The sequence below is a fragment of the Natrix helvetica genome (genome assembly GCF_964273705.1).
Source record: "Natrix helvetica genome assembly, chromosome: 2".
NCBI lineage: Eukaryota > Metazoa > Chordata > Lepidosauria > Squamata > Natricidae > Natrix > Natrix helvetica.
In genome coordinates this window covers 109,956,208-109,983,818 of record NC_138552.1, presented here as the reverse complement: position 1 = coordinate 109,983,818, position 27,611 = coordinate 109,956,208, and the positions used below count along the sequence as shown (strand labels likewise).

Sequence of the window (27,611 nt, the reverse complement as noted above, 5' to 3'; positions counted from 1 at the left end):
CCAGTGCTTGAAAGAATTGAAACTACTTTGACTTTTGGGCTGTGCAGTTTTTGGGGGGACGTTGTTTCTGCCTCCTCTTTGCAAAGCCTTGAAGGACCTATAGTTGCCGCCTGGGCAAGAGTTCCTGTTGATTGAAGCTCAATTCTATCCCAGCATACTGCAGAATAACCTGGACTAAATTAACCCACCAATAGCTTTAGTGTTCCCAAGGTTTAGCACCTCTTCTGTACATCAGTCAATGTTTCCATGTCTTACCTTTTTAGCAGCTGTCTAGCCTTCTTTAGATACTTTTTCTATCATTACCTGCCCTGAACCAAGTCCCCAAGTGACCACTCAGTTCAGAAAATACGGATTCTGAGCTATACGGATTCTGAGCTATTCCCACCCACCCAAAAAAATCAGAGGCAGCTCCTGGTGGTACATGGCTTGATGTGAGGGGTGGGGACTTCAGGGATGCCTTAAAACTTCCCCATATTCCAATGTGTGTAGGATAGAACACTGACCACTCCTGTTTTTGAAGCATAGTAAAGGCAGATTCTAGTAACAGTGTTTTTCATAGTAATGTGTTTTCCTCCTGAGTCAGAAGGGAGGAATGAATATTATCACTGATCTGAAGAAGTTAACCTAGCTTTGGGAATTCTGAAGGTCTGTCTTAGCAGTGGATAAGCAGGCTTAGCCCAGCTTTGATATCTTTCTGATCTTCTCCCTGTGCAATTTGTTGGGTCTCTTTTTCATATTTCTTGACAATTTCCAAAAACAAAGATTACAGCTGAAACAATTTCATATATATTTTTTTCTCACTGTCATTGCTGCCCACCTGCACTTCTCTTTCTTTAGTTCTTACAATACTATCTCCTCCCACACCTTCTACCTTTCTTGGGGGAGAAAAAGAAAATATATCCACATATTAGTTGGGCAGCATTTAAGCTAGTTGAAGGGAAGGTTGTCTTCCAAAGACAGTTAGGAAAGCCCACGCCTCTAAAATGATTTTTCTCCCTACATTTTTAACACTTACAGACACTAGTTGACTTCCAGTGCTTCATAAATTGCCATTAAGCTACCCTTCTTACCCAATAAGCAAAATGCGCTAATAGAAGCGTTTGCACTGGATTCAAGTCAAAAGAAACTATGCTTCCTACTTTTGTACTGAGTCCCATTGAGTTGAATGACTTAGTCCCAGAGAAATATACTTAGGATTTCCAATCCTGTAACTCCAGATCGCCTTTGTAAGCCCAGCATGAATCAGGGTCTGGCATACACAGGAACTCTGCTCAAACAGAAAATCCCAGTTTTCCAGAATCCTATTAAACTAATATCCTGTAATTTCCAGGAACCCCTTTTTTTAAAAAAGTTTTTATTTAGCAGTCAGCTTGAGGATGTATTACATATTTTTATTTGACCAAGTTTCTCATTACAGTTCTTTGCTAATCATAATCTTATATATTATTTCTCCTATTATTTTCCCTCTAAAAGAAAGTCCCACCAAAGCTGTAAGCAAGAAGAGATTGGACTGCCATTTGTCAGAAATGGTGTGGGGTCTCCTGCTTGAGCAGGGAGTTGGACTAGATGACCTATAAGATCCCTTCCAACTCTGTTAATTCAGTTACCGAAACATCCAGAACAAACCAGCATGGCGCCAAAGTGAAGACACTCCTGGAAATAGGTCTGCACTTTTTTTTATTTGCTTTATATATTTATACTATTTTTAAAAACAATCCACTCAAACACTCACACAAACACTCCTCCCTTTCGCAGATCCCAGTAAAGCAGGAAACTGAGATGTCAAACTTTATGCCTCCGAGCAAATGTCCCAGGATCTCTTCAGAGAATTTAAGCGTCCTTTTTGATGCCAGATTTGTTTCCACACAGGCTACCACAACAATCTGTTGGTGCAAATGTAATTTAAACATCAGCCATTTCATGGCTGCCTTAAAAATGCATTCAAGAAAACAAAAGGAGAGAGAGAGAAGGAGAGAGGGAGAGAGAGAGAAGAGGGGAGGGGAAGTAGCATTCAAAATAGAAAAGGTATAAGCAAGATTATCAGAGAGGAACAGGGGAAAGGAGCTGTAAGGAACACAAGAAGAAAATAATGGGAAGGCAGAGCCATTTACACGGGGACAAGGTTGCACAGAAATACATCTGGATTGAAGAAGAAAAGCACCAGACGTGGGACACCTGTTTCAACTCCCCAGCCAGCAGTTCTGTCAGTTTGACTTAGACCAGATCTTTGCGCTGCCTCGGAGCCTGCAGAGAAGAAGAAAGTCTTGGAATGAGGACGTTTAGCCCGAATGCTCAAGGCAAGGAAGGGCTTTAGAGACTCTATGGATAAATTGCTAGAGCCCCAATGTAAGGGACTGATGAAACACCTCCGGCAATTCTCTGCTTTCCTCTCCCATCGGCAGAAAAGCAATAGCCAGCCTTCACTGGGATGCTATCTCACCCTTTGCCCTTGGAGGCCTTCTTGCTAGCCTGGCGCTGGTTGGTACCCGGTGCAGGCTCCCGGAGTTCTGACAAATGCTGCTCAGGGTCTTGAGAGGTTGCTGCTGCTGCAGCTGCTGTTGTCACCTTAATTGTCTTCTTCAGATTTGCCACCTGCCGGGTGAAAAGAAAATGAGGGGAAAGAAACAAGGAAGAGGCAGTTCCAGCTCCAAAGACAGGAAGGGTTCCCTAACACAATCATCCTGGAAAAATCTCACTGGGCAGCCTCCATCCAGGTCTTACTTTAAAAATCCCATCTGGGGATTTTTCCTTTCGCCAAGGTTTCAGTGGATGCCTCCCAATGTGCTGCATTCAACTGGAGGGTTGAGGGTGTGATTATGAAAACCACGCTGTTGAGATTTCTCTCCCCCTCCTGCTGACTCATCCAGTTTGTGAACAATACTTGTAAAACACCCCAGTGCTAATAGACTCTGGGTGTGAACAACAAAGCACAGAAACAAAGAAGAAATTATAAACGATACACAATACAAGCAACAAACGAATGAAATGTATGAGCCAGGAAGTTACAGGTATCTAGAATAATATTTTTCTTACGTTGCTCATTAGTACAAATAATTAATTTCTCCAGACAAATAAGGCTTAGGCACTTTGATTGTATAAAAGCATTTGCTGACTCTGCTACGTATTGATTTGGAGAATAAAATATTGCTCAGATGAAATGTATTTTTTTTTATTTTTAATATTAATAGAGTTGTATCATGCTCAGTTTTCTGAACAAATAATAATCACAAACTTTATTCCATACCTCACAGACCTCTAATAATTAAGGTATATTTGTGGAGAATTAAACTGGAACATTTACTCTTTTCCTACATATGGCAAGAATTTTATCCGAGCATGTAAAGCAGACAAGGTTAGGGTTAGGGTAAGGGTCCATACCGATAGCATCCGGACAACCTCCATTGGCTCAAGGCCAGCTCTGGGTTTTATATGCCTTGTCAAGCATTAACACTCCAAAAAATGGCAGGTTCTGGGAGGAGGTTTTAGGTGCTTTAATGGCCAAGCAAAATAAATGCCTTAAATATCTGAAAACTCCACATGCACACTTTGCTCTCTTAAAACCTACTAAATTCTGAAAACACACCTCTGCTTATTCTTTCAGTGTTTTCTAAGCCTGGAATAATGATGCACATCAAAATGCAACAATTAGCAAAAGGAATAATTTGGTAATGCTTGGTAATAATTAAAGGTTCTGCCACATTCAGTATAGAATTAAATGGCTAAAATTAACCATGTAAAAATGAAAGAAAGAATCTTCTCCTTGGAGAGGTGGACAAAGTTTTTTTTAAAACAATAAATCTAATCATGTCCATCATCCAGGTTAAAGTTGCTATGATCAGCTAAAAAAACATAGCTTTGAATGGAGCAAGAGGACTTTTCTGCACCTCACTTCCAAAAATATTATGTTAAATATTTTTGGTAAGATTTGAATGATGATCATAAAATAAGTATTATAATCATCTCTTCAAAGACAATATTCACAGGTTAGTTTTAGATCCAGTTTTACTCCTTGTGAGAAGTGACTTTTATCATGTTATATCTTGGGACTTGACAGAAACAAGAAAATGCCTTACATGGGAGTCAGAAGTGGTATTTATCTATGAAGCAGCAAGTAAGAAACATCAGATACAGAAAACATGGAATTGACATTTTCAGTCTATTGTTGCAGGAATTAATCTCATCTAAAGGAAGCAAGATAAGTCTACTGGAGGCATGTTTATTAATTACACGTGCCTCAATTTCAAAGACTGTAAACACAGCACAAGGGCAATAGCAACAAAATGACATAGCAATTGAAATAATAATAATAATAATAATAATAATAATAATAATAATAATAATAATAATAATAATAATAATAATAATAATAAAACCACAATTATAATAGTAGCACACATACTAGGCCTTAATAAATATAATAATGAAATCCAAAGCCCTTCCAGAACAGCCAGGATTTTACAACCTTCTGGAAAGCAAAGGGGGCACAAGCTATCCTTCCTTGGGGGGAAGGGGGGGGAAGCTATTCCAGACGAGTGGAGCTACCCAAAGAATGCCTACTTTGGAGGGCCCTCCCACTTTACCGCTCTGAAGGAGGTGACTTACAACAGGTCTTCTCTATCCATTTAAGGGTTTATAGGCAATAACCCAAAACATTTGAACTGAACTTGGCAAGCTGCTGGTAGAGTTTATGCTCCCAAATCAGCTTCCCTCCTTGATAGAAAATGGCCTTGTTGAATATCAGGAGCACAATCTTAATGAGCCTCTGGAGGCTACAGGTGGCGACAAATTGCCTACTTGAGCTAGAGCAGAAATGTAGAAGACCAGCAGAGGCTGCCAGGTGTAATGGTGAAGTCAGACGGAAGCTGGGTGGGGGTGGGGGTGGGGAAGCTGTGCGTTGCAGCCCTGCCCCTCACCTCACTCTCAATCTGCTGCTTCAGGCCCAGCTGCTGCTCTTTGTGTTGATTGGCTCGGCTAACTTGTTCTTCAATGCTTGAAAGGACAACTTCGCAGCCCTGGCACCTGGGAAGGACCAGTAAAAGTTGAACAAGCAGGAGACCAACAAAGCAACTAAGAGAGCAAACAGCATTTAGCAGAAGCTCATAAATCGTGAGATTGGGAGATCCAGAAGAAAGACTGGCTCATGGGCATCCGTGGATGGGAGAACCAACAAGGAAATGTGCATGATAATGTCATGCAAATCTCATGACTTTAGTGCTTGCGTCAGATGTTGAGACCCAAGCACTTAATGGCAGCGTTCCCTTGATGATGATGTCTCTCGGTGGGTGCATTTTAGCATTATTGTGTTTTATGCTGTAGACCCCACTGGAGAGACTTCAATTGAAAAAGTATGCTCATAGCCAGGGAAGAAGTGAGAGGGGTGGGAGAAATAGTCCTGGGACAATGAAACTGTCTCCACAGCATCTGTACTTTAGCAAGATCACCACACAGCCATACATCTCTCTTCCCACCAGTGAAAAGTATGTTCCTAAGATTAGGATCAAATTGAATGTATACAAAGATTTTAGAGGTACAGGAAACATGTAAAGAATCTTTCACTTTTAAAAGGAAAAAAAAGTGTTTGGACCTAAGAGCAAACTTCTAGTTTGTGGAAACATTTATTTACAATGCTTTGCAACATTTGATAAAACTCAGACATTATGTAGGGGAGGTATATGCCTATCAACAGAGAATACTGTATTTTTCGCCGTATAAGACGCACCTTTATCCCTCAAAAAAAGAGGCTGAAAATCTGGGTGCAGCTTATACACTGAATACAGCATTTTGCCTCCCAAAACCCTGCCCCCTTCACCAAAATGGCCGTGCAGAGCCTTTAGGAGGCTTTCAGAGTGCTCCTGGGGGCTGGGGAGGGCGGAAATGAGTGAAAAACAAGCCATTTGTTGCTCAGTATTGCCCCTCTACCCCCAGGAGCACTCTATAAGCCTCATAAAGGCTATGCATGGTGTTTTTTTTGACAATAAACGGGCCCGTTTTTGTGAAAAATGGGCTGTTTTGGGGAGGTCTGCAGAGTGCAAAAACTTTTTTTTAATTTGCCTCTTCAAAATCTTAGTGCGTCTTATACTCCGGTGCATCTTATATTCCGAAAAATACGGTATTTCTTCAAAGTCCCTGATTGCCTCTTATCCCACTTTTAAGGTTCATAAAAGTAAAAAAAAAATGTGTTAATTGGTGTAACCTATTGACCAATTAATGGGGCACAAAATCCTGGTATTAATACTGCATAGAGGTGGTCCTCACTTAACCACCTTTCATTCAGCGATCGTTTGAACTTACAACAGTACTGAATTAAGGGCCCACCTAGATTTACAACTGTCCCCTTTGCCACCAGTTTCCCCCCTCCCACACCTGATCTTCATCATTGCCTTGGCCTGCCTCCCCCTCCGCTGGGTTCACCATCCATGGCACGGGACCTAGTTACTTGCGGGATCGCATCCTCCCACATACATCCCTGCGGCCAATTCGCTCACACAGGGAGGGACTTCTCCAAGTGCCGTCCACTAGGCAATGCCAACGGGCGACACCAAGGAGTAGGGCCTTCTCTGTGATGGGCCCAACCCTCTGGAATGACCTCCCCCCCGACATTAGAACCACTTCTGACCTCCGCTCCTTCCGGCAAAAATTGAAGACTCACCTGTTCCGATTAGCAGGCCTGGCATAATTACAACTGTCCCTCCTGGCAAATGTATTATTATCTGGTTATTTTAGGGTTTTTAATCTGTTGTGTCCGTTTTAGGGATTTTAAAAAATTATATTTATTCAGCTTTGTACAGTTCTTTTAATTGCATTTTAACCTCCTCCAAACTGTACATATTTAATATTTAATTTTTTATTGTATTTTTGTGATATTCTCTATGGACTGTACACCGCCCCGAGTCCCTTCTGGGAGAGGGGGCGGTCTAGAAGCACAAATAAATAAATAAATAAATAAATAATAAATAAATCCTTTGCATGGACAGGGGATGTGCTGTGGAAATGTTTCACAGACTGGCGGGTGAGTGCTATAGGCAGACAGTTCTGTGCTGTGCCTCATGCCACTGGGGGTCCTTCTTTTAGGAACTGGCCAGGGCCTCCTTTTGAGGAGGAAAGACTTGGCCAGCATCCAGAAGGTGGCCAGTGCAAAAGAAGGATCTGGCTGATGCACAAAAACGTGGCCTGGCTAGTTCGCGAAAGGAGAACCCGCCCAGCAGTGGTGCAGTTTATACAGTGACAAGCAGGGTTGGGCAGTGGGAGGCAACTGGTGGCGGCTGTCAAAAGGGCAGAGCTGGGTGGATGGAGGAAGCTGAAGTGGAGGCAATTACTTATCCTCCTCCAAAATTGGCTAAGATCTATGTGAATCCTCGCCTAATGTGCAATGTGCTCAACAACAGGTGGGATTGCTAGAACTGCAGTCAATAAGCAGAGCGGGCCCCTTGAGGTTTTGTTTAATGACAAGAGTTGCCAATCCCAATTAGGGTTATTAAATGAGGACTATTTTATGTAAGTGATAAAAAGCTCTTTGTTCATCCTTGCCAAGTGGAGCGATGCTTATTAGGGGACTGCAGTCCCGAAAGGGGCCCCAGGATCAGCACCCATTTGATTTCTATCCACATATGCAGCAGAGTCTGAGAAGGTCTGTTGGGCTTCTTTGCCTTTGTTAAGATAGATCCTCCCCAGTTTTCAAAGTTTTCCTTACCATTCTTGGAGCGTGCGGGTAATGATACTGAGCTCCTCCCTGCGGATGTCCCGGCCAATGCTATAATCCACCTCTAACCGCTGGTTCCGCTGGTCCAAGCTCCCTCGGAGAACATCGGCATACACTGCCTCAATCACCAAATCCTCCAGTTGCCGCACATTCTTCAGTTGGAGCTGCTCCAGCAGTACAGAATAGGGGATGCACTGCGGAAACACACAAGCCGGTGTCAAGTATGGCATTTGTTAGTTTGCTTGCATTCATTAGCCACCCAATTCAAGAGGACTTCTAAGCCAGAGGTCTCCAACCTTGGCAACTTTAAAACTGGTGGACTTCAACTCCCATAAGCAAAGCTGGCTGGGGAATTCTAGAAGTTGAAGTCCGCCAGGCTTATAGTTGCCAAGGTTGAATACCCCTGTTAAACAAGGAGCAGAATAGGCAAGAAAAGGATAGTTATGCTACCTTCAGCTTGGAAGCCAAGGTGACCACAGACAGGTGGCGTAGTTTGTTCTTCTGAGCTTCTGTCAAGGGAGGCAGATTCCCAGCTTCAGCTGTTCACAGACCAAAACAAAAAGGAATTCAAATTCTCACTAGCATCACTGGATAAGATCCCGTCCACTTTTTATACAATTAATCATTCCTCCAATTTTTCTCTACTTCTCATGACAGATTCAGGCACTCTATATCCAGCCTCATTTTTTCTCCTCCTTAAATAGAATAGAAACCTTAAGTCAAACAGTCAAAATTTACTTAGACAACATGCACAGCGTTTACACAAATGTCTAGTAATCCTATACAAATTCTTCCTTCTTTGGGGGTCTAGAGTTTAAACATACAAATTAGCCACTTAGACATTTTCAAAACCAATAGACTTGTTTCTGAGACCACATTCTCCCAGTAAAAATAAAAATTTGGTGCCAAGCGCAGGGTGGCCTCTCCTTATGCACCACAAATGCTCTCCATCCATTGTGACATCCTCCAAAGATCATGGATAATAAACAGAAGACTACGGAAAGCGCGATCAAAGGAGTGAGGCAATTACACATTATGGGCCACCCTCAGTTTCCTTTTAATGTCCAGCAGTTTCTTTCTCAACTCCATGAAATGTTTAGTCCATAATTCCTAACCCTAGGGAGGAGGGCTTCAGCACTGAATGATTTCATATTATCCAAACCCTGCGATTGAAGCATTGCTTCACTTTTGTTTTCTTGGCTCTTCCATCTCTATTGGCAATTTTCTCTGCCATTCCTGTTTTTTAAGGAGAAAATAAGACATACCCAGGTAATCTGAATACGTCCCATATGCAAAGACTGTAAGCAGGCGAAAAACAGGCGAGAATTCACTTTCAGCTAGCTGTAGAGGGAGAGAAAATAACTACAATTATTTGAGAAATGACTAAAAAAAAAACTTTTTTTGGTTCATGGAATCTTTCCCACCAGAATACTTTTGTTTAGTTATTAAAGAAACTTAATTTTCTCTTGTTTTCCCCCCACATAGAAAACACAAACCCATAGCGGGCAAGGTGTCCCACCTTGTAAACATGTACACCCCAGGTAAACAATAGATCTGACTTTCACCAATATGGTGAGCCTCTGCCCATTCTGTACCACTCAAGAAAATTATGGAGGAATTGATATAATGCACTATTTTGCCTAAGATTACAAATCCCTGACATGAATGTAGAAAAATATTGGATAGGGAAAAATGTTCTAGCCTGTTTGCTCTAAGACATACAACACTAGTTTTATATATGGAGAGTTGTTATTGTTAGGTCTATTTAATGTTATGAGCCTCCATCTGTCATCCCAAATGGTATAATCATGTATAATGTTAGTACAAACAATTTCATGGAATATCTTTAAAACAGCCTGTTTCCTTCCTTCTGTGCAGTGCTTTTGTGGTGAGAATGCTGCAGTTTACTCAAAATCCAACATAAATATCTAAGAAAAAAAAAGTCTCTCAGACATAAAGGGAGGTTACTGGATAATTTTGAACCACATTTACCTCTCCATCTGGCTTCTCTCAAAAAAATATGTGTTATATAAAAAAGGTAGGAATTTTATAAAAATCACCAAAATCTGTCTATTATTCAGGTCATTGACATTCAGAGGTTTGGCAGACTTCACAAAAGCAAGATTTAAAACATGCACCCTTTTAAGTTCCCATATTCCACTGAATAAATCACCTAAGTGAAATACAGGGTTATTTTCCTCCATAAATTCACCTGGGCTGCTAGTTTGGGAACCACAGATTTCAAACCACTGTTTCATGACAGAAGGAAGAGATCATGTTTTTCATATTTTTAATAAAGTTGAGGGCCCCACAATATTTCCTTCTTTATTATCATTCTAATTTAAGCTTTTCTTTAATTATAGAAAAATTGGCCTATGAACAAAAAATTATTTAGAGGAACTCCGTGCAAGGGCCTATGACATTACTTTTCTTTCTACACTTCTTTCCATCATGCAATCACCAAATATTTTAATTAAAGGTATACATTTTTAGGGAGATTCATGTCTTTATGGAGGATTGGGAAGCATTCAAAGAGACACATCCAATTTAAAGGTGGTACTAGGTAGATCTATTACAATATATATATTGTATACAATATATATATTATTATGGAATAAATACTGGCATTTTTAAAGGTGGTACTGGATAGATCTATATATTCTATGGAATAAATACTGGCATTTTAAAATTCATCATAAAGAAAGATCAAGCAATTTTGTTTAGCCTGAATGATTAAATCCCAGAAAAATCCTAAATGACTTTAGGAACCCCGTGGATTACCAAATTCAGTATGAAAAGCATTCACTTAAAAGCAATTTTATTCAGAGCTTCAATAGAAAGACGACTAATCTCCATTCAGTACTGCTACACAAAAATTTGTCAAAGGAAGTCAGACAGAAATCTAAAGCTGCTCATTTATAGAGCAGAAATACATGTTTCAAAGGATGTGTGAACCAATGGTTCCGTTTTAAAGCATAATCTGTGTCTTCAAATTATCCTAAAGTCATTATAATAGTAAGGCAACAGGTGCAGAACAGAGGCACCAGAGGTCATATCAACCTAGATAGGACAAGGACCTGCTATTTTCCATCAGGCCTTTGGAAGGCTGTACCATACCACTAAGATCTTCATTCCATGAGTCTCAGTGCTCACCTCTTGAACATTTGGCATATCAAGCAGCTCTCCAAAAACATAAATACCGGGGGCTTCCAGCACTTGATGAATGAGGCTGGCCAGAGCAGCTCCGTGGGCAGATCTTGCCAGAAGCAGAAACTGCTCCTGATTCTGCCCACACACCTTCACTTCGGCTGCCATTGGGCTAGCAATCAGAATGGTGCAGGACTTGCAGTCCCCACCACCTAAAGGAATAAATAAGTATAACAACTGGAGCTTCTCATATTATCCTGGAGCAATAGAAAATTACTCTACCACTGGGATATTTATTTATATTATTTATACATCATGTAGGGCCAAACAAGCAAACAAATAAAGGATCTGGGCAGCTCACAAGATCAAAAAGCTCCACTACAATAAAATACGGTACTATGAAATGCAGTTATCAGACTATGAATACACATACACACATATATTTAAAAAATGAATAAATACATATACACATACATACATACATACATACATGCATACATACTAACTATATATGAACATACAGAGACACAGAAATACACTTTGGAGCAGCCAATTCCTGATATTCAGGAAGCCAATTCCAGCACTTTTTAAGTAGCGGGAGGGGGGATGCTCCTAAATTTCCTTAAATCCGCTCCTAGGATTTTCTCTCCCAAAAATCAAAGTTGTTTTATCCTCGTTCAGATGAATGTCTCTGGGCACACACGTGCTGACTCAAGGCTGTGCATGAATGTAGCAAGTGTGATTCTGCCTAAGTGTCAGGGTAAGCAGGGCCCGGACTCAGGCCAGAAAAGAGAAGGTAACGGAGAGCAACGAAGCGACAGGAGGCAAAACAAGGGGAGAAGAGGATCAGCTTCAGCGGAAGAGAAGCTGCGGCAGGGAAGAGGAGAGAAGCGCACGAGAGCCGGTCCAGGAAAGCCAGACCCATCTTCAGGTCACGTTGGCAAAAAGAGAGAGTGATTGAGAGCAAAGGAAAGTGCCTCTGCTGCTGCGTCTCTCCCCACCAGGAACGCCTAACCGGGCTCCATAACTGTCCCTGCCTGCCTACCTGCCTGCCTGCCTGCCTTCCTTCCTGGCTGCCTACCTGAGGGTCCCCTTCCCGCTGGGAGCGGCTGCTGGGAAAACCTCCAGCCAAGAGCTCTCGACCACTTCCGGGTTGGTGGCGTCACAGCTGCCCCTCAAACCCCGCCCCATTGACCTCTCATTGGCCAGCTCCCCCCTAGGAGGGCGGGCCTCGCGGCGAAAGCTATCTAAGCAGCTGCTAGGCTCTCCCCGCCAGTCTTAGCGCTAACCTCGGGCCGAGGACCTCTGCTGCCGCTACCGCTGCTGCCAGCCGTATGCCGACCACGGGCCACTCTCCCCCTTTTCAGCTCTCCCCGAGATCCAAGCTCAAAGCAGAAACGCCTTTCTGACTACACGCCCCGCAATAGCCAGAAGTCTTACTTGTTCATTGGTGCCTGGCCTTCACCGCGTTACATATACAACGTCGAAACTTAATTCACCGTCTCCAGCAATCAATCTTCCGAAATCACTCCGTGGTCTCTTATCCCCGGGGCGGGCGATTGTAGAAAGAAGCAAGCTTGCTTCGGAACAAAACCCAGACGTCCATGACCATAAAGAGGTTTTGCCTCGGGCTCCCAATTAAAATAAAGAGCTTGGTTCGACAAGAAGAATCTCGTGGAAGGGATGCGCCATACGGTTCTGCCGCCGGCGCCCTCCGTCCCTGCCTCCCACCTCTGGAGAGGATTTTGGAAACAAACTGTATGATAACTCAAAAGGATGGATAAGTTGCATTTTTTTCAGGAGAGCCTGACACGGAGAGGTTTTTTTTTTTTTTAATGTTACTCATTGCATTTATATCATCGGTTTAGGTGCACACTGCCAGAAAGTCAGAGAAACATGAACAAGGATGGAAAGCACAGAAAGATCCTGTGATTATTTCATTTAGCTGCCTTTTGTTTTACCGGTAGCTTTTCCAGTAGGAAAAATGGAGAGGGGTGGGGAGGCTGGGCAATAGAGACATCCAGTAAAGAGGGCCTGAATCTTTTGAAGCAATGAAGAAAAGGGGTAGACATGAAGTTTTGAAAAGAACAGGAGCATCCTCTCATCCCTTCTTATCTTGGATTTCCCAAATGCAATACAATATTTCAGCATGCATGGAACTGATTGCAACAATTATTTTAGCAGTCCAGGTGATTCCTGGTAAATTGGGGGGGGGGGGGGGGGGCGGGAGGAACCTCAAGAAAGTAATAGTTGCAACTAAAACTAGAATTGTGCGCACTGTGTTTCTGATCATGCCTGATGGGTAGATGTTGCAGCAGAGATCATTCCCCACTGTCAACCTTAATGGTATCAAACATTTGCTGCTTGAGGCTGCTTGTCTTGATCTGCTGAGTGGTCAGGCAATCTTTGACTATCTTTGTGCATGCATGGATATGCTCACTGTCTTCATGAGTAGATATATTTGGCATAAACACCCAAATAAAATTGGAATTTGGTTTCTCTGCCATTCTGCAGCATGGCAGCCATGGTAGCCTCTTGCTAATTCTGGTGCCATCTCAAATACCAGCATATCTAGTCTAGCATGAGTTTTCAAGAGCTGGTTTCATCAGGAAGCCCAAAAGGCCAAAGCAATGTAAGGGACTGCAATATATTTCTCACATTATAATGTAGACACAAATGGGGAACCTTTCAGAGGAATAAGAGGTTTCAACGGAGCATCAATTTTTATTGCCTTTGGGTGGATGGGTTGGTTTATTATTTCAGTTGGGGTGTAAGTGATTGCTTATCACTTACTGTCATAAGTCTTAAGACATTTTATTGTTATGATTGCAACTTGCTGAAATAAATAATCCAATCAAAGTGGCTCTGACCTAAGTAATGTGGGCGGCATTCACAGACAATAGAATAAATACATCATTTTTCTGTGATAAGGCAGCCTTTCTCAGTCTAAAGTTAAACAAAGACCAAGTTATCCATTCTGTAAGAAACCCAATTTAGTTGCTTCGCTCTGGCATTTTCATTAGAAATTTGTTCTGGAAGCATGATAGCTTTATGATCCGCTCTGCTTGATTTAAGAAACAGAAAGTTTTCCATACTATTTTTAAATGCCACTATTTTTTAAAAATTTCCTTGCTTGTACCAAAATAAATCATTCTCTCGCTCTTCACATTTCAGTAACCCTTAAAGGAGGGCACCTTGTAAAACCAGCAGAAATTTGGAAAGTCAGACCAACAAAACATACTTTGAAAGCTGGGCCTTTTCCAAGTGGCCATATGCATGGCTACTTTGCATTTAAACATCTATTGTGAGGGGGATAACATGTGACTTAATAATGGACCTAGCTGTTTGCAAGTAGATGTAAAATTGCAAGGGGCAATTTAGAATTTATTGTGCTAGAATATTGCTAAATCAGGATAAAGCAAAATCAAAGTCGTTTGATGAATAGTCAGAAAGACTTTTTGTGATACTGTAATCACTGCATATTCCTTAGCCGTGGGAAATTCATCCAGTGGCTTGAACAAGTCATCATCCGGCCTTCTATAGGACTTGACATAAAGCTATATTTTGTGGAAGGCAAAGTACAGATGTGATGACCAGAGCTGGCGCTGCCACGCAGCAGGAGAAAATGACTTGTTTTCTGAGTGATATAAGCTGTAATGGGGCATACGTTTTGCTCATCATTTCAGGCAGCAAAATAATTTGCCCACTATGGATAGCCAGATACCAGAGAGGGTTACTATTTTTCACAAGCCTTATACTTGCAGACAAAAATAAAGCCTAGTGATCCTGAAAATCAGAGTTGTCTGTCTAGACGGATGGAAATATTTGCCCGAAAGCAGCCTTTGCAATACAGCTAGTCCTTGACTAACAACAGTTCATTTAGTGACTGTTCAAAGTTACAACAGCACTGAAAAAAAGTGGCTTATGACCATTGCAGCCACCCCATGGTCACATGATTTATATTCAGATTCTTGACAGCTGACTTATATTTATGACGGTCGCAGTGTCCTGGAGTCATGTGATCCCCTTTTGCAACCTTCTGACTAGCAAAGTCAGTGGGGAAGCCAGATTCACTTTACAACTGTGTCACTGACTTAACAACTGCAGTGATTCACTTAACAACTGTGACAAAAAGGTCGTAAAATGGAGTAAAAACTCTCCAACAAATTTCTCACTTAGCAACACAAATTTTGGGCTCAATTATGGTCATAAATTGAGGATCACCTATATGTCAGAGACAGTGGAAGGTCATAAAGTCTTTCTTCACTGAAGTATAAATTTACTGGGGTGGCACAGTGGTTAGAGTACAGTACTGCAGGCTACTTCTACTGACTGCCGGTGGCTTGCAGTTTGGCAGATCAAATCTCACCAGGCTCAAGGTTGACTCAACCTTCCATCCTCCCAAGTTGGTAAAATGCGGACCCAGATGGTTGGGGAGAATATGCTGACTTTGTAAACCGCTTAGAGAGGGCTGTAAAGCACTAAGAGGTGGTATATAAGTACTATTGCTATTACCAGTATACTGCTATCCATTTATCCTTTGATCTGTAGGAACTATACTGGCATGGAATCTCTGGTTCCCAATGCTGAACCCCACTCAGATGCTATTATGTTTGTTCCCAGGACTTGCTAGTTACCTCGCTTCCCTCCAAAGCAACAGGTGACAAAATTTAACAAATTGGACATTGCCTTGGGACGTCAGAATAAGAAGATGTATACTATGGTACTTATAGTACTACAATGCTGGGATAGCCTAGGTTGATTTAAGCCTGTCTCTGCCAAGACTGTGATTGTGCCATGGTTAGGTATTGGAGACACGGCTATATAACCTATGAAGAAGATAGTCTTCCTATCAAATAAGGGAAACATCTTTCCTTTTCACTCAAGTGCTGATCTAAAAAACACTATTAACTAGAACAACTACCTCCACCAGATTTTGAAGGATTATATATTCTCAACCAAGAAATAGCTAGCCTTGTTTTTCCTCTGCTGAAATAAATCTCTGCTTGTACTTCTCTTATAAACCAAATCCCATTAATCCCAAGGCTTAAGAAAGTATGAAATACATTTGTACCAGAGTTGTGTTCCAGTGGTCTCGCTTTTTCCCTCCTAGCTGGGAGACCAAGTCATTTTAGCATCTCCACCCGAGGCAGGACATTCAAGTGGCACCTCAGCCAGACAATAGGGGCAAAAATAGGCAGGACACATCTCTGCGGGAATCCCGATGCAAAGAATGGGAACGATGCAAAGGTATTGTGCTTGCATAGATTTGATCGTCGTCTAATTCCGCCCTGAGTGGATTAGAGCTGAGATGTCGTGAGGCCCATTATTAACAGCCGAATTAATAGGCCTTTGTCTATTTGGAGTGCCTGACTCATACAATTCTTTCTACCCTATTATAAAGAATGTGCAAAATCAACATTAACATGTGTGTGCCCAAGATTGCCAGAGAGCACAATGCCAAACTCCAGGTCTTGCTAGGCCCCTTTCCCTTCCTCTCACCCCACCCTTCCCCCTCCAAGCCTGCTGAGTCTCAGGTTTTATCTCACCATCGATCCACGGTGCTCACCTTCTCCGACATGCTTGCTGCTTTTCGTTAGTCAGATAACGCTAAGACCATCTCAACATCCATCCCAAGCTGCCTTTCCTCTCCTCTCCTCTCTTGATTGGCTGCTTGCCCAGCCACATTGCTCCTGTCTTCACCTGGATCTGAAGTTCCTTTCTGACTCCTCTGGAGCTTCCCAAACCTTTTATTCCCAGCTGAGCTACCAAAGCTGCTCGGGTTATTGTTTATTTTTCAGTTTTATGACAGACCACATTTGCTCTCATCATCTGTTATGCAGTCCTCCCACCACTTAGACCTGAAATCCTTTACTGTAGTGGCCAATGCAAGGCCCATACTGAGCGTTTATGAGGCAGTTGCAGGTTTCCAAGGATGGGGGCGGGGGAGAGCGAGGGTCAGCTTGGATTAATTTTATTTCACTGTAGTTGCTACTCTAGTTTCCTTCTGTTGGTTTTATCTATCCATCTGTTCTATTCTATTCTGTTCTATTCTATTCCATTATTATATATCTATATATAAAACGCTGTATTTATGTTTGTATGTATGTTCCAGCATAACTCTGGAGCACCTCGAGCAATTTCAACCAAACTTGGTACACAGATGACTTACTCTCTGGAGAAAAATACTGTGGGGGTAAGACACCCCTAACACCCCTCGGGGTGTGTGTTCTGTTAAGACGCAGGCTGTTGTGCCTTTCAATGGCTTCTACTGTACTGCCATAACTCTGGAACGCCTCAAAAAATTTCAACCAAACTTGGTACACAGATGACTTACTCTCTGGAGAAAAATACTGTGGGTGTAAGACACCCCTAACACCCCTCGGGGTGTGTGTTCTGTTAAGACGCAGGCTGTTGTGCCTTTCAATGGCTTTTACTGTACTGCCATAACTCTGGAACGCCTCAAGCAATTTCAACCAAACTTGGTAAAGAGATGACTTACTCTCTGGAGAAAAATACTGTGCGGGGTAAGACACCCCTAACACCCATTGGTGTGTGTGTTCTGTTAAGATGTAGCCTGTTGTGCCTTTCAATGGCTTTTACTGTACTGCCGTAAAATGACTTCTACAGCGCAGTGGAGTTCCCATGGTAACAGCTCCACAGTACTCCACAAGGGGGCTCCCTCTGGTAAGGGGGAAAATCCAACTTTAGAAATTATGTTTTGTCCGGACATTTTCTCCCAATAAATAGATACCCGGGCAAGTTACCATATAGAACCAACATTTATGTTTTTATATGGTATGAACAGTATTTCCCAAAGTACCTGATATGTTAGTGCTATGTCGAGTGGTTTGATTGAATGGAATCTATCCTTTGTTTTTGTGTGTGTGTCTGTGTGTATACACACAACACCCGTCTCCCATTTATCCAAAGGCACAAGTGGTGAAAAGTGTGCCTTTATTGTCTCATCAACGGTCATTCACCTTGCAGAGGAATACATTTAGTATGGTCTATGTTCTTGTCCCCAACTCCACTCCACTTTATTAGATATAGAAAGACAAATGCAGCATAAGGTGCTGCCCAGCCCTACCCTTGCAAAGAAGGATCCTGTCCTTGGGCCTCTCTCTGGCACTGGTGAGGTGGGTAGTTCCCGGAGTTTCCTACTCAGCACATGCGTGCTGCCTCATTCTGAGAATAATCATTCAGGAGCCACGTGCCTCATTCTAAGTCAGGGGTCAACAACCTTAAATACTCAAAGAGCCACAAAGGTTCTAACGGGAAGCCCCCCATTCAATTCTGGAGTCTCCTCATAGCGCGGTGTCCTTTTTCCTCTACCTGTCCTAACCGAAAGCCCTATCAATTGTTGAGCTGACCAGAAAACCCCACCCTTGCCATTGAGTCTTCTCCTGGTGTGGCCTCCTCCCACCCAAACTGGAAGCTCCTCTCAAAATTGTGGTCCTGACTGGCGATAGGGAGCCACAGCAGAGGGATGAAAGAGCCACATGGGGCTCCAGAGCTGTGGGTTGCTGACCCCTGTTCTAAGTTGAAGAGATTGTGAAACTGGTTGTGGAAGCTCAGGTATCCCCTTGTGGCTTCCCCCCTCACAATGTTTTCCTTCCCCAGAATATGGCATTCAAGAGGCAGGCAGTTGAGCTAATCTGTATACAGTAAGTGGGACTTCTTGAACTGCATGAATATATATTTGTGGATGGGTAGGGGCAAATTATAAAGAGAGGATCAGATGAAAATTAGATGCATAATATATAGACCATGAGGATTAGTGATGTTTGCTTCAAAAACTCCATGACTGATCTTGGAAAAGCTAAATGGAATTAGTCCTGGTTAGCATTCAAATAACAGACCCCTCGGAAGTTCCAGGGTTGCAGTCTGGGAAGTTGAAAAACATGTCAGAAGAAGCCAGTGGCAAATTACTTCCTTATTGTTGTCAAGAAAATGCCATGGATGTGATCATGCAAGCATCAAACTCAGGCCTGCATCCTTATTAACATAAGTAGTGTAACAAATATGTTTGCTTATCTTCAGAGCACTGGAAACAGGACCACTTAATGATAAATTGCCTTCAACCACTCAACTGTTTCCTGATGAGATAAAGGTGGTTTTTCTTTTTGGTAGGATGGTCATCTGGTAGAGGTCAGTGACAATGCCTTGGAGAATTGAAATATTTCCTGTCATTGTCAATGGCAAGTTTGTCAGCATTTATTTGCTAGCTTAATGAGTGGCTATTCTGTATTGGTCTACTGGTGGCAGATAATGCTCAAAAGTAAATGAAAGATGACCTGATGGTGCAGATTATCCCTTAATTGCATTGCAAGAGAAAATAGAGAATAAAATGAGCACCTGACTTTGCCACAGAATTTGGTCTGCCACAGAATTTCTGTGGTAGTGTACCTTTTTATTGGGAAGAAATGTCATATTATTCTGCCTGAAAGTGAACTGGATGCAGGAAAGATTTCCTGAGTGTATTCACAACTTGGTCATGATACATAACTGGGTGACTTTAGCCTAATCATCAATTCCAACCTCACTTCCTTTGTAATGCAAAGCTTAGGTGAATGTCAAAAAAAACCAGTGGAATAATAGGCCCTAGTACAGTGATGGCGAAACTATGGCATGCGTGCCACAGGTGGCACGCGGAGCCATTTGTCAGGGCAGCGAGGCGCTGCCCTGTCAGCTGGCCAGTGCGCATGCGCGCGCTGGCCAGCTGAGTTCACCCTTTTTAAAAGCCATTTTTCGCCCTCCCCAGGCTCCAGAGCCTTTATAGAACCCTGGGGAGGGTGAAAAGAGCCCCCCGCCCCCCCGGAGGCCCTCCAGAGGCTTCATGAGTTTCCCTGAAGCCTCCGGAGCGCAAAAACGCGGCCCTACGGGCAAACCAGATATTCAGGAACGGACTTCCAGTTTGCTCGGAGGGTTGTTTTGACTGCTCCGGAGGCTTCAGGGAAGCATCCTGAAGGTCCCTCAAGCCTTCAGAGCAGAGAAGCATCCTGAAGGTCCTTCAAGCCTTCAGAGCAGAGAAGCATCCTGAAGGTCCCTCAAGCCTCCGGAGGGCTTCCGGGGGGGCGGGGGAGGTGTTTTCGCCCTCCCCAGGCTCCTACAAAGGCTCTGGAGCCTGGGGAGGGTGAAAAAAGCATGTAAAAATGGGGGGTCACGCCTGTATTGCACGCATGCGCACTGGGGGGTCACGCATTGCATTATGGGTGCGGCACGCCCGCACACTACCCCCCTGCACTCCCCCCACTTATGGCACGTGAGCCAAAAAAGGTTCGCCATCGCTGCCCTAGTACCTTCACCCACTCCATAGTGGCAGACTTGGCTCTTAGTTGCTCCAATTTCTCATTATCTGCCTATGCAGGTTTTCCTCAAGATTTTTGCTCTTTGGCTTTTTCTGCTTTGAAGTGGAGGGATTCTGAAGGCTTCTTGGTGTTTGTAATTGTATAATTTGGATCCTTGCTCTTTTATTGACCTTTTCTATTGTTGAGCTTCCTCAGCTCTGTGCATTTATAAATTGTAATGAACAGACTCAGAAGAACTTGAAAAAGACTGAAGGCACTTGAAGGTTGAAGCTCCCCCCAAGAAGGAAAAGGTCAAACACTGAAAAAAGATGATCATATTCTTTGATATGCATGATAAGGTACAGTTGCAACATCAAGTCTTTCAACTGCAAAGACAAGAAAGACTCATTGAAACTGTTTGCCGAAATATTAAGCACCACATATGGACTAATAGTGTTCGGTTTATTCATAAAATAGAACGTTTGGACATGTTTTTAAATAGTAATTTAATTAAAAAGTAACAATTAACAACAATTTTAAGTTTTGGACATATCACAAGAGAGCTGATGTTGGCAAAAGGGAACCCTAGAATTTATATAATTCAAAAAAAGTGGGTACTGTCCTTCAGATCTGTTTCCTCCACTCAGTTTCAACCTGCCTCCATGCAGATCCCGGAAAGCAAAATTAGTAATCTTCTACTGTATTTCCAGGATATTACAGGATGGGGGTACTTCTCTTCCCAGCTGAAATCCAAACAGCTCCTATCTTGTTAGGTTGCCAGCAATTAATAAAAAGAGAACTGTTTAAGAGGTCTTTGAGTATTGATGCTCCTTCTGTTATTTTTGCTTTTGATTTGTTGTTTTATGATTCTGTCCATACTTCAATCATTACGTACGGTTATGTAGAATTATTTATACTACGGATGTTTCATTTTTGAGACTGTAATCCACCAAGCATATCTTAATTGTGGATAAATAATTGAACAACAACCAAAAAACCCAACTCTCAAATAAAACATGAGCTCCTCTGCAACATAAACTTTTGAGGTCAAAAGAGTCAAATGCACTTGTCACATACACCCTACATAAAGTGCAAAAATGCTGGCATGAGAAATAATTATATACGTACACCGACAAAGAATTACTCAAGTTTCACATCAGTATGTAGCCATCATCCTGCAGATGTCCAAAACAAGGAACATTTAGTCAATTGAGCTTCCTGGGGATTTTGTCTTCTCTTGCTTTAAAGGAAGTTTTTAGACAGAGTGCGTAGTATGAGCATCAACTAACGATATTTTGAAAGCTAGAAAAATGAATTTGTGGGGAAGAACATATTGCCAAAATGGGGGCAGACGGATTCATATCACACGTAATCAGAACAGTTGTACTATCTGGTAGAAACATATCATATTTAAGGTGCATCATTTTGAAGGAAGCTTGCATCCGGTCCCCTAAATCTCTACATTCAGGAAAACTTCTGGATAACACACAATTAAAGCATGATAGAGATTAATATAATAAAAGCATGGCAGATTGGAGATTACTGAAAAAAAATATTGCTTTGTGTGTTGCTTCTTCTGTTTCCACCCCCATCTTGCTTAAGGCGATGTGCACTGTGCACGGGGCTCTGAAGCAGTCATTCGTCCTCTTTCTAACTAGATACAAACTTGCTTTGCTGTAACAAATTCCTCAGAATATTAAGCTGTTTTCTAATTCTATCCCTGTGCCACTGTCATCTCACAGCTATGAAGAAAAGCATCTAGCAACATCTCCACAACCATTTATCAGAGCAGCTGTAGTACGGCTGTTCTCAACAGTACTCTTGTGCCAGGCTGTCTTGCTTAAGGAAGGGCTTATGGGACTTCGTAGCAAGAGGCATGATTGCCTGGAAGAAAGCAGCCACAAGAATTGGTTCCCAAGTTGATAAGGATTCAGGAGACTGCATTGTAAACAGTCAGTGAAAAGACCTAAAAAGGTTGTTGGAAAGAAAATTAAAAAGACAGCAACCAAATGGAAAAGTGCTTGGTTGGTGAAATTCCTGTTCCCCCATCTCTTTGTTGGAACCAGTGACAACAGCCTTGGATAGGATCACACCTATTTTGATTAGCTTTCAGGAAACAAAACAATGCCACACACCTAGAGTAGTGTTTCTCAACCTTAGCAATTTTAAGAAGTATGGACTTCAGCACCCACAATTCCCCAACCCATACCTGGTCAAAAATGGGACAGTCTTCCTACAAAGGCAGCCTACCTCCATCTGTGGAGATTTTTTAAAAGAAGTTAGACACCTATACCTATTCTAGTTTAGTTGGTTTTTGTTAAGTGTGGGTTGAGTGAAGAGGCAGGACGCTCAGGTAATACAACAGCTCTTTATTGTGGTAGCTGTTAAATTGGGTAATGAAAGGCACAAAAGGCTAAGATAACAACAGCTCTTTATTTGGTCAAGTACAGGCATCCACTGAGTGAGAGGTCTGGCAGCTCCCTTTTTAAAGGGGAGCTGGCCAGCGCTTCAGCCAATCAGGTCTCTCTCTGTTCCCGCCTGAAAAGAGAGGAACTGACTGGAGACTACTATTGTCCTTGCAACAACTAGAGGGGGGAGTATGTAACACCCCTCCCCTCTAGGATGGAACATCCTAATGAGTGACGTAGTCACACAGGTAGGCGGGCCTCTGGATCGACCTGCTGGACCTGCGCAGTTCAGACGGTGGGGTTTCTCCGCGCTGGGTGGTCAGACCTGTTGCTTCTCCGGACTCGTCGGGTGGAAACTCCTGGATGCTTTTGGAGGCCTCGGCTGGCACTGTCGGCAGAGGACTCGCCTGTACCCCGTCGGAGTCAGATAAGTCCCTGGGTTCCTCCGTAGTGGTCTGTGGGTGGTGCGGCTCAGCCTGTGATTGTGTTGGTGGCGCTTGCTGGAGTGGGGAGTTCTCCACTCGTCCCCAGAGTTGGTCGATGTGCCTCCTCCAATGTCGTCCGTCCTTGAGCCTGACAGAGTAGGATCGCGGGCCCAAAACTCCGACGATGGTTGCGGGTAACCACAGGGTCCCTCCTGTGTAATTGTGGGCGTAGACCGGGTTGCCTATGGTAAATGTCCGGATCTTTCCCGTGGAATCGGGAGGTGTGTCGGAAGAGTAGTTGGGTTGCAGCCGGTCTAAGTGGGACCTGAGTCGGCATCCCATGAGTAGCTCCGCTGGGCTCCTGCCGGTGGTGGTGCTCAGCGTGATGTGTTGGACCAGGAGGTAGTGGTCTATTCGCATTTTCCAGTCACCCGGGCCCATTCTGCTTAAGGCCTCCTTGGTAGACCTTACCATCCGTTCTGCCTGGCCATTGGATGCCGGGTGGAATGGGGCGACGAGGGCGTGCCGGATTCCCTGTGCCGCTAGGAACTCTTTGAATGATTTGGCCGTGAACTGTGGGCCATTATCAGACACGAGTACATCGGGGAACCCGTGGGTCGCGAACAGCCTCCGTAGTGCCCTGATGACAGTGTCTGTGGTGTGGATGTCATCAGGACTACCTCCAAACACTTCGAGAACGCGTCCAAAACTATGAAGAAGGTTTGCCCGTGCACTGACCCTGCAAAGTCTATGTGGACTCTGGACCACGGTGCTTGGGGTCACTCCCATTCTTTTGCGTGTGCCTCTGGGGGAGCCGGCCTGGACTCTTGGCATGGTGTGCATGTGGCCACCCACTCCTGAATGTCTCTGTCCATATTGGGCCACCATACATAGCTCTGTGCCAACGCCTTCATTCTTACTATCCCGGGGTGACCCTTGTGGAGAGCCTCCAGCACGGCTACTCACAGCTGTTTCGGGATGACCACCCAGTCCCCCCACAATAGACAACCTCGAATGGCAGACAATTGGTCACATTTCGTGACGAAAGGGTTGGGTTCTGTTTCCACCGGTCCCTTGGGCCACCCCCTCCACACCCAGTTCAAAATCTGCTTGATGATGGGGTCTTTTTCGGAATGGTGTGTGACGTCTCTGGAGGAGATGGGTCCCGAGTATAGGCAGTCAATGAGGAGTACCACGGCCTCGGGTGTCGGGTTGGCGAGCATCTCTGATAGGGGGCATCGATTCAGTGCGTCTACATGCCCCATCGTGGTGCCCGGACGGTGGATGAGCTGGTATGAGTATGCTGCCAGGAAGATCGTCCAACGGGTCATGCAGGGGGAGAGTGACACCGGGGTCGGGCGTTCTCCAGCCAGTAGTCCCAGTAGCGGCTTGTGGTCCATCACCAGGTTGAAGTCCCTGCCATACAGGTATCCGTGGAACCGCTTGACCCCCGCCACTGCGGCCAGCGCTTCCCAGTCCAGCTGGCTGTAGTTCCGTTCGGCGGTGGACAGCGTCCTTGAATAGAACGCGATGGGGGCTTCTGTGCCGTTCGGCATCCGGTGGCTTAGGAGAGTGCCAACTCTGAAAGGGGATGTGTCGCAGGTCAGCCCCAGTGGCAGGGTTTGACTGTATTGGACCTGGAAGGAGTCTGCTGATAAAAGTACCTTCACCGCGGCGAACACCTTGGCTTCGGCTTTCCCCCATGTCCAATCTGTGTTTTTCGCTAGCAGGCAGTGTAGTGGTTCAGCAACTTTCTGCTTGAGGAACACGCTATAAAAGTTAAGGAGTCCGAGGAACGCCTGGAGCTCGGTCTGATTTTTTGGAGTGGGGGCTTCCCTAATGGCCCAGATTTTCTGGTTGGTCGGGTGAATCCCGGAACCATCGATCATGTAACCTAAGAACTCCACCCTGGGTACGTTTATTTTGCACTTTTCCTTTTTTAAATGGAGGCCCTTCGATCGGATTCTGTCCAATACAGCGCAAACTCTTTTTAAAAGTTGTGCTTCATTTGCGGCGGATACCAATATGTTGTCAAAATAGGGGACGACTCCTGGTATCCCCTGCAACAGTCGTTCCATGATACTTTGGGACAGCCCCGGGGCGATACTAACTCCAAATTGTAGGCGGTTGCACTTGAACGCCCCCCCTGTGCGTTACAATGGTCTGGGCCTCTGCGGTAGCACCATCTACTGGCAGCTGCTGGTACGCCTGCACCAAGTCCAGTTTTGCAAATATTTTCCCCGGGCCGAGGGAATGCAACAGATGTTGGACTACAGGTACGGGGTACGCACTTTGCTGCAACCCCTTGTTGATTGTGCATTTGTAATCGGCACACAATCTGATAGACCCGTCAGGCTTGACCGGAGTCACTATTGGCGTTTCCCAGCAGGCGTGATCGACTGGTTCGAGGATCCCCTGGCTCACCAGTTTGTCTATTTCTTTGTCAATTTTCGGTCGGAGGGCAAAAGGCACTCTCCTGGGTTTGAGCCGAATTGGGGCCACATTGGGGTCTAGGCTAAACGATATGGGGTCTCCGTTGTACTCACCCAGACTGGAGGCAAAAACGTCCTCGAACTCCCTAAAAATGGTTTCTGCGGCGTTCCCGGGGCGGCAGCAGTTGATGCTTGGCCTGCTTCGTCTAGGGCATTGATTTCGGCCACGACCATCCCTAGAGTCTGAAACCAGTCTAGTCCGAAAAGGCTCTGGAAGTTGTCCCGCAACATGATCGCCTGCAGCTTCTTGGTGATCCGCTTGTAGAGGACGGTGAATGTGCCTTGCCCCACGAGGGGAACCAGGTTTCCCTGATAGTCGCAGAGGCGGACATCGGGGCTCTTGAGGTCCTCCTTCCGCATCGTGGGGATCATCCGTTTCAGCACTACCCATGAGATGATCGTGAGAGATGACTCAGTGTCTATCTCCATCTCGCAGGGGGCACCCTCGAGGAAGACTGTGACTTTCAGCTTCCTGGGGCGGCTGATTCAGATGTGCCTTACCGGGACCGGGACATTTGGTTTCGGGTGGTGGCTCTTGTGTTCCTGGGCGGATGTGGTGGCCGCTTGGTCATCGGCCTCTGACCGTCGGGGGTGTCTCTGGGTAGGACGTTGTCTTTGGTTTGCCCCCTTATCCGCTCTCTCGGGTTGACCGATTGTTGCCGGGAACTCGCTGTGGCACCCTCCGGCGATGTGTCCCCTCCGCTCACATCGCTGGCACGTCGCGTCCCGGAACTGGCAGGTTGCTCTTGTGTGGTTGCCTCTGCAGCTGGCACAGGGCAGGCTGGGTGACTTGACGTTTCACGCCGGTGCTGTGCGGGTACTGTGCATGCAGTGGCTGCTCTCTTCGTCACTTTCAGAGCTCTCCTGCTCGATGGTCTCACGGTGGACGCGGGTGTTCTTGGTTGCCTCAGCGGGTGCGTGGAGGCGCTGAAGGGTCTCGATGGACTTCTGCGCTGACTCGGCTGCTCTTGCCTCATCGAGAGCGACCTGGAGGGAGAGGTTGCTTCTCGCCAGCAGTCTTGCCTGTAGGCTTCGGTCTCGGACCCCCATGATGATCCGATCCAAGATGACGTCGTCCAGCTCACGGAACTCGCAATGGGCTGCGGCTTTTCAGAGCGTGCGATGTATTCGTTTATTGTCTCGCCGTCCATCTGGTTCCTCATGTTGAAGTGATAGTGCCGAACGTACTTTGGATGGCTTCGGAGCGTAGTGCGTCTTCAACGTTTGCTGGAGGGTTGTCCAGGAGACGGCATGTAGCGGCATCAGCACAGAGAGGTTCTTGGCGGTCTCTAGAACTTTGGGGCCGCAGTAACCCAGGAACAGTTTCTTTTTCCGGGGTTCTGGAACACCACCGAGACGTTTGCCTCCAAGAAAATCTCAAATCGCAGCAGATAAGCGTCCCAGTCATCCGATGCTGGGTTGAACGGAGGTGGTTGGGCATAGGTGGCCATCGTGACTCTCTCTGGATTCGTAATGGCTGGTTGATGCCTTCCTGCGCTCCGGATGGAATCACTGCCTTGTGACCGAGTTCTTTGTTAGTGAGTTTCGCTCTTTTGTCTGCTTAATTGCCTTCCAATCCCACCTTCATCACCAGTGTTAGATTGGGTAATGAAAGGCACAAAAGGCTAAGATTGTCACTGCGTTAATTGTTTGCTAGCTGAACTGAAAAGTTACTGCGCAGGTCATAGGCAGGTCATAGGCCTTATCAGCAATGATTTACTACGCATGCTTCTTAACACGTTTCATATACATCACACATTCCAGAGACTTTTTAGCTTTTGTTCTTCTGTTCGTCTGCCAAGAAGGTGGGCAACAAAGTGCTCTTGCCAAAATGTAACAATTAGATAGATTTGTTTATTTTCTTATTTTCATATTAAAAGTTTGTTTTCATTAGAACTTGTTATTGGATCTTACTTTCGCTTTTTGAAGATATGCTGTTTGGAAAGCTGTCAATTTCTAGACCTCATTAGCTCAGGGTGAAATTTCCCCTGACAAAGATAACAACAGCTCTTTATTTGGTCAAGTACAGGCATCCACTGAGTGAGAGGTCTGGCAGCTCCCTTTTTAAAGGGGAGCTGGCCAGCGCTTCAGCCAATCAGGTCTCTCTCTGTTCCCGCCTGAAAAGAGAGGACCTGACTGGAAACTACTAT

At 44.5% G+C, this 27,611-nt stretch overlaps 1 protein-coding gene across 1 annotated transcript; it reads right to left on the bottom strand.

Moving 5' to 3' along the window:
- Nucleotides 1–1,375: 1,375 nt before the first annotated feature.
- COPS7A (COP9 signalosome subunit 7A) lies at nt 1,376–12,012 on the bottom strand. Its single transcript, XM_081940787.1, has 8 exons — nt 11,928–12,012; nt 10,853–11,058; nt 8,965–9,040; nt 8,150–8,238; nt 7,691–7,893; nt 4,914–5,019; nt 2,441–2,592; nt 1,376–2,244 (listed from the first exon to the last, which is right to left on the bottom strand). Exons 2-8 carry the CDS (start codon nt 11,012–11,014, stop codon nt 2,205–2,207), a joined length of 828 nt encoding a protein of 275 aa, XP_081796913.1. The 5' UTR covers nt 11,015–11,058; nt 11,928–12,012; the 3' UTR covers nt 1,376–2,204.
- Between the last annotated feature and the right edge of the window lie 15,599 nt (nt 12,013–27,611).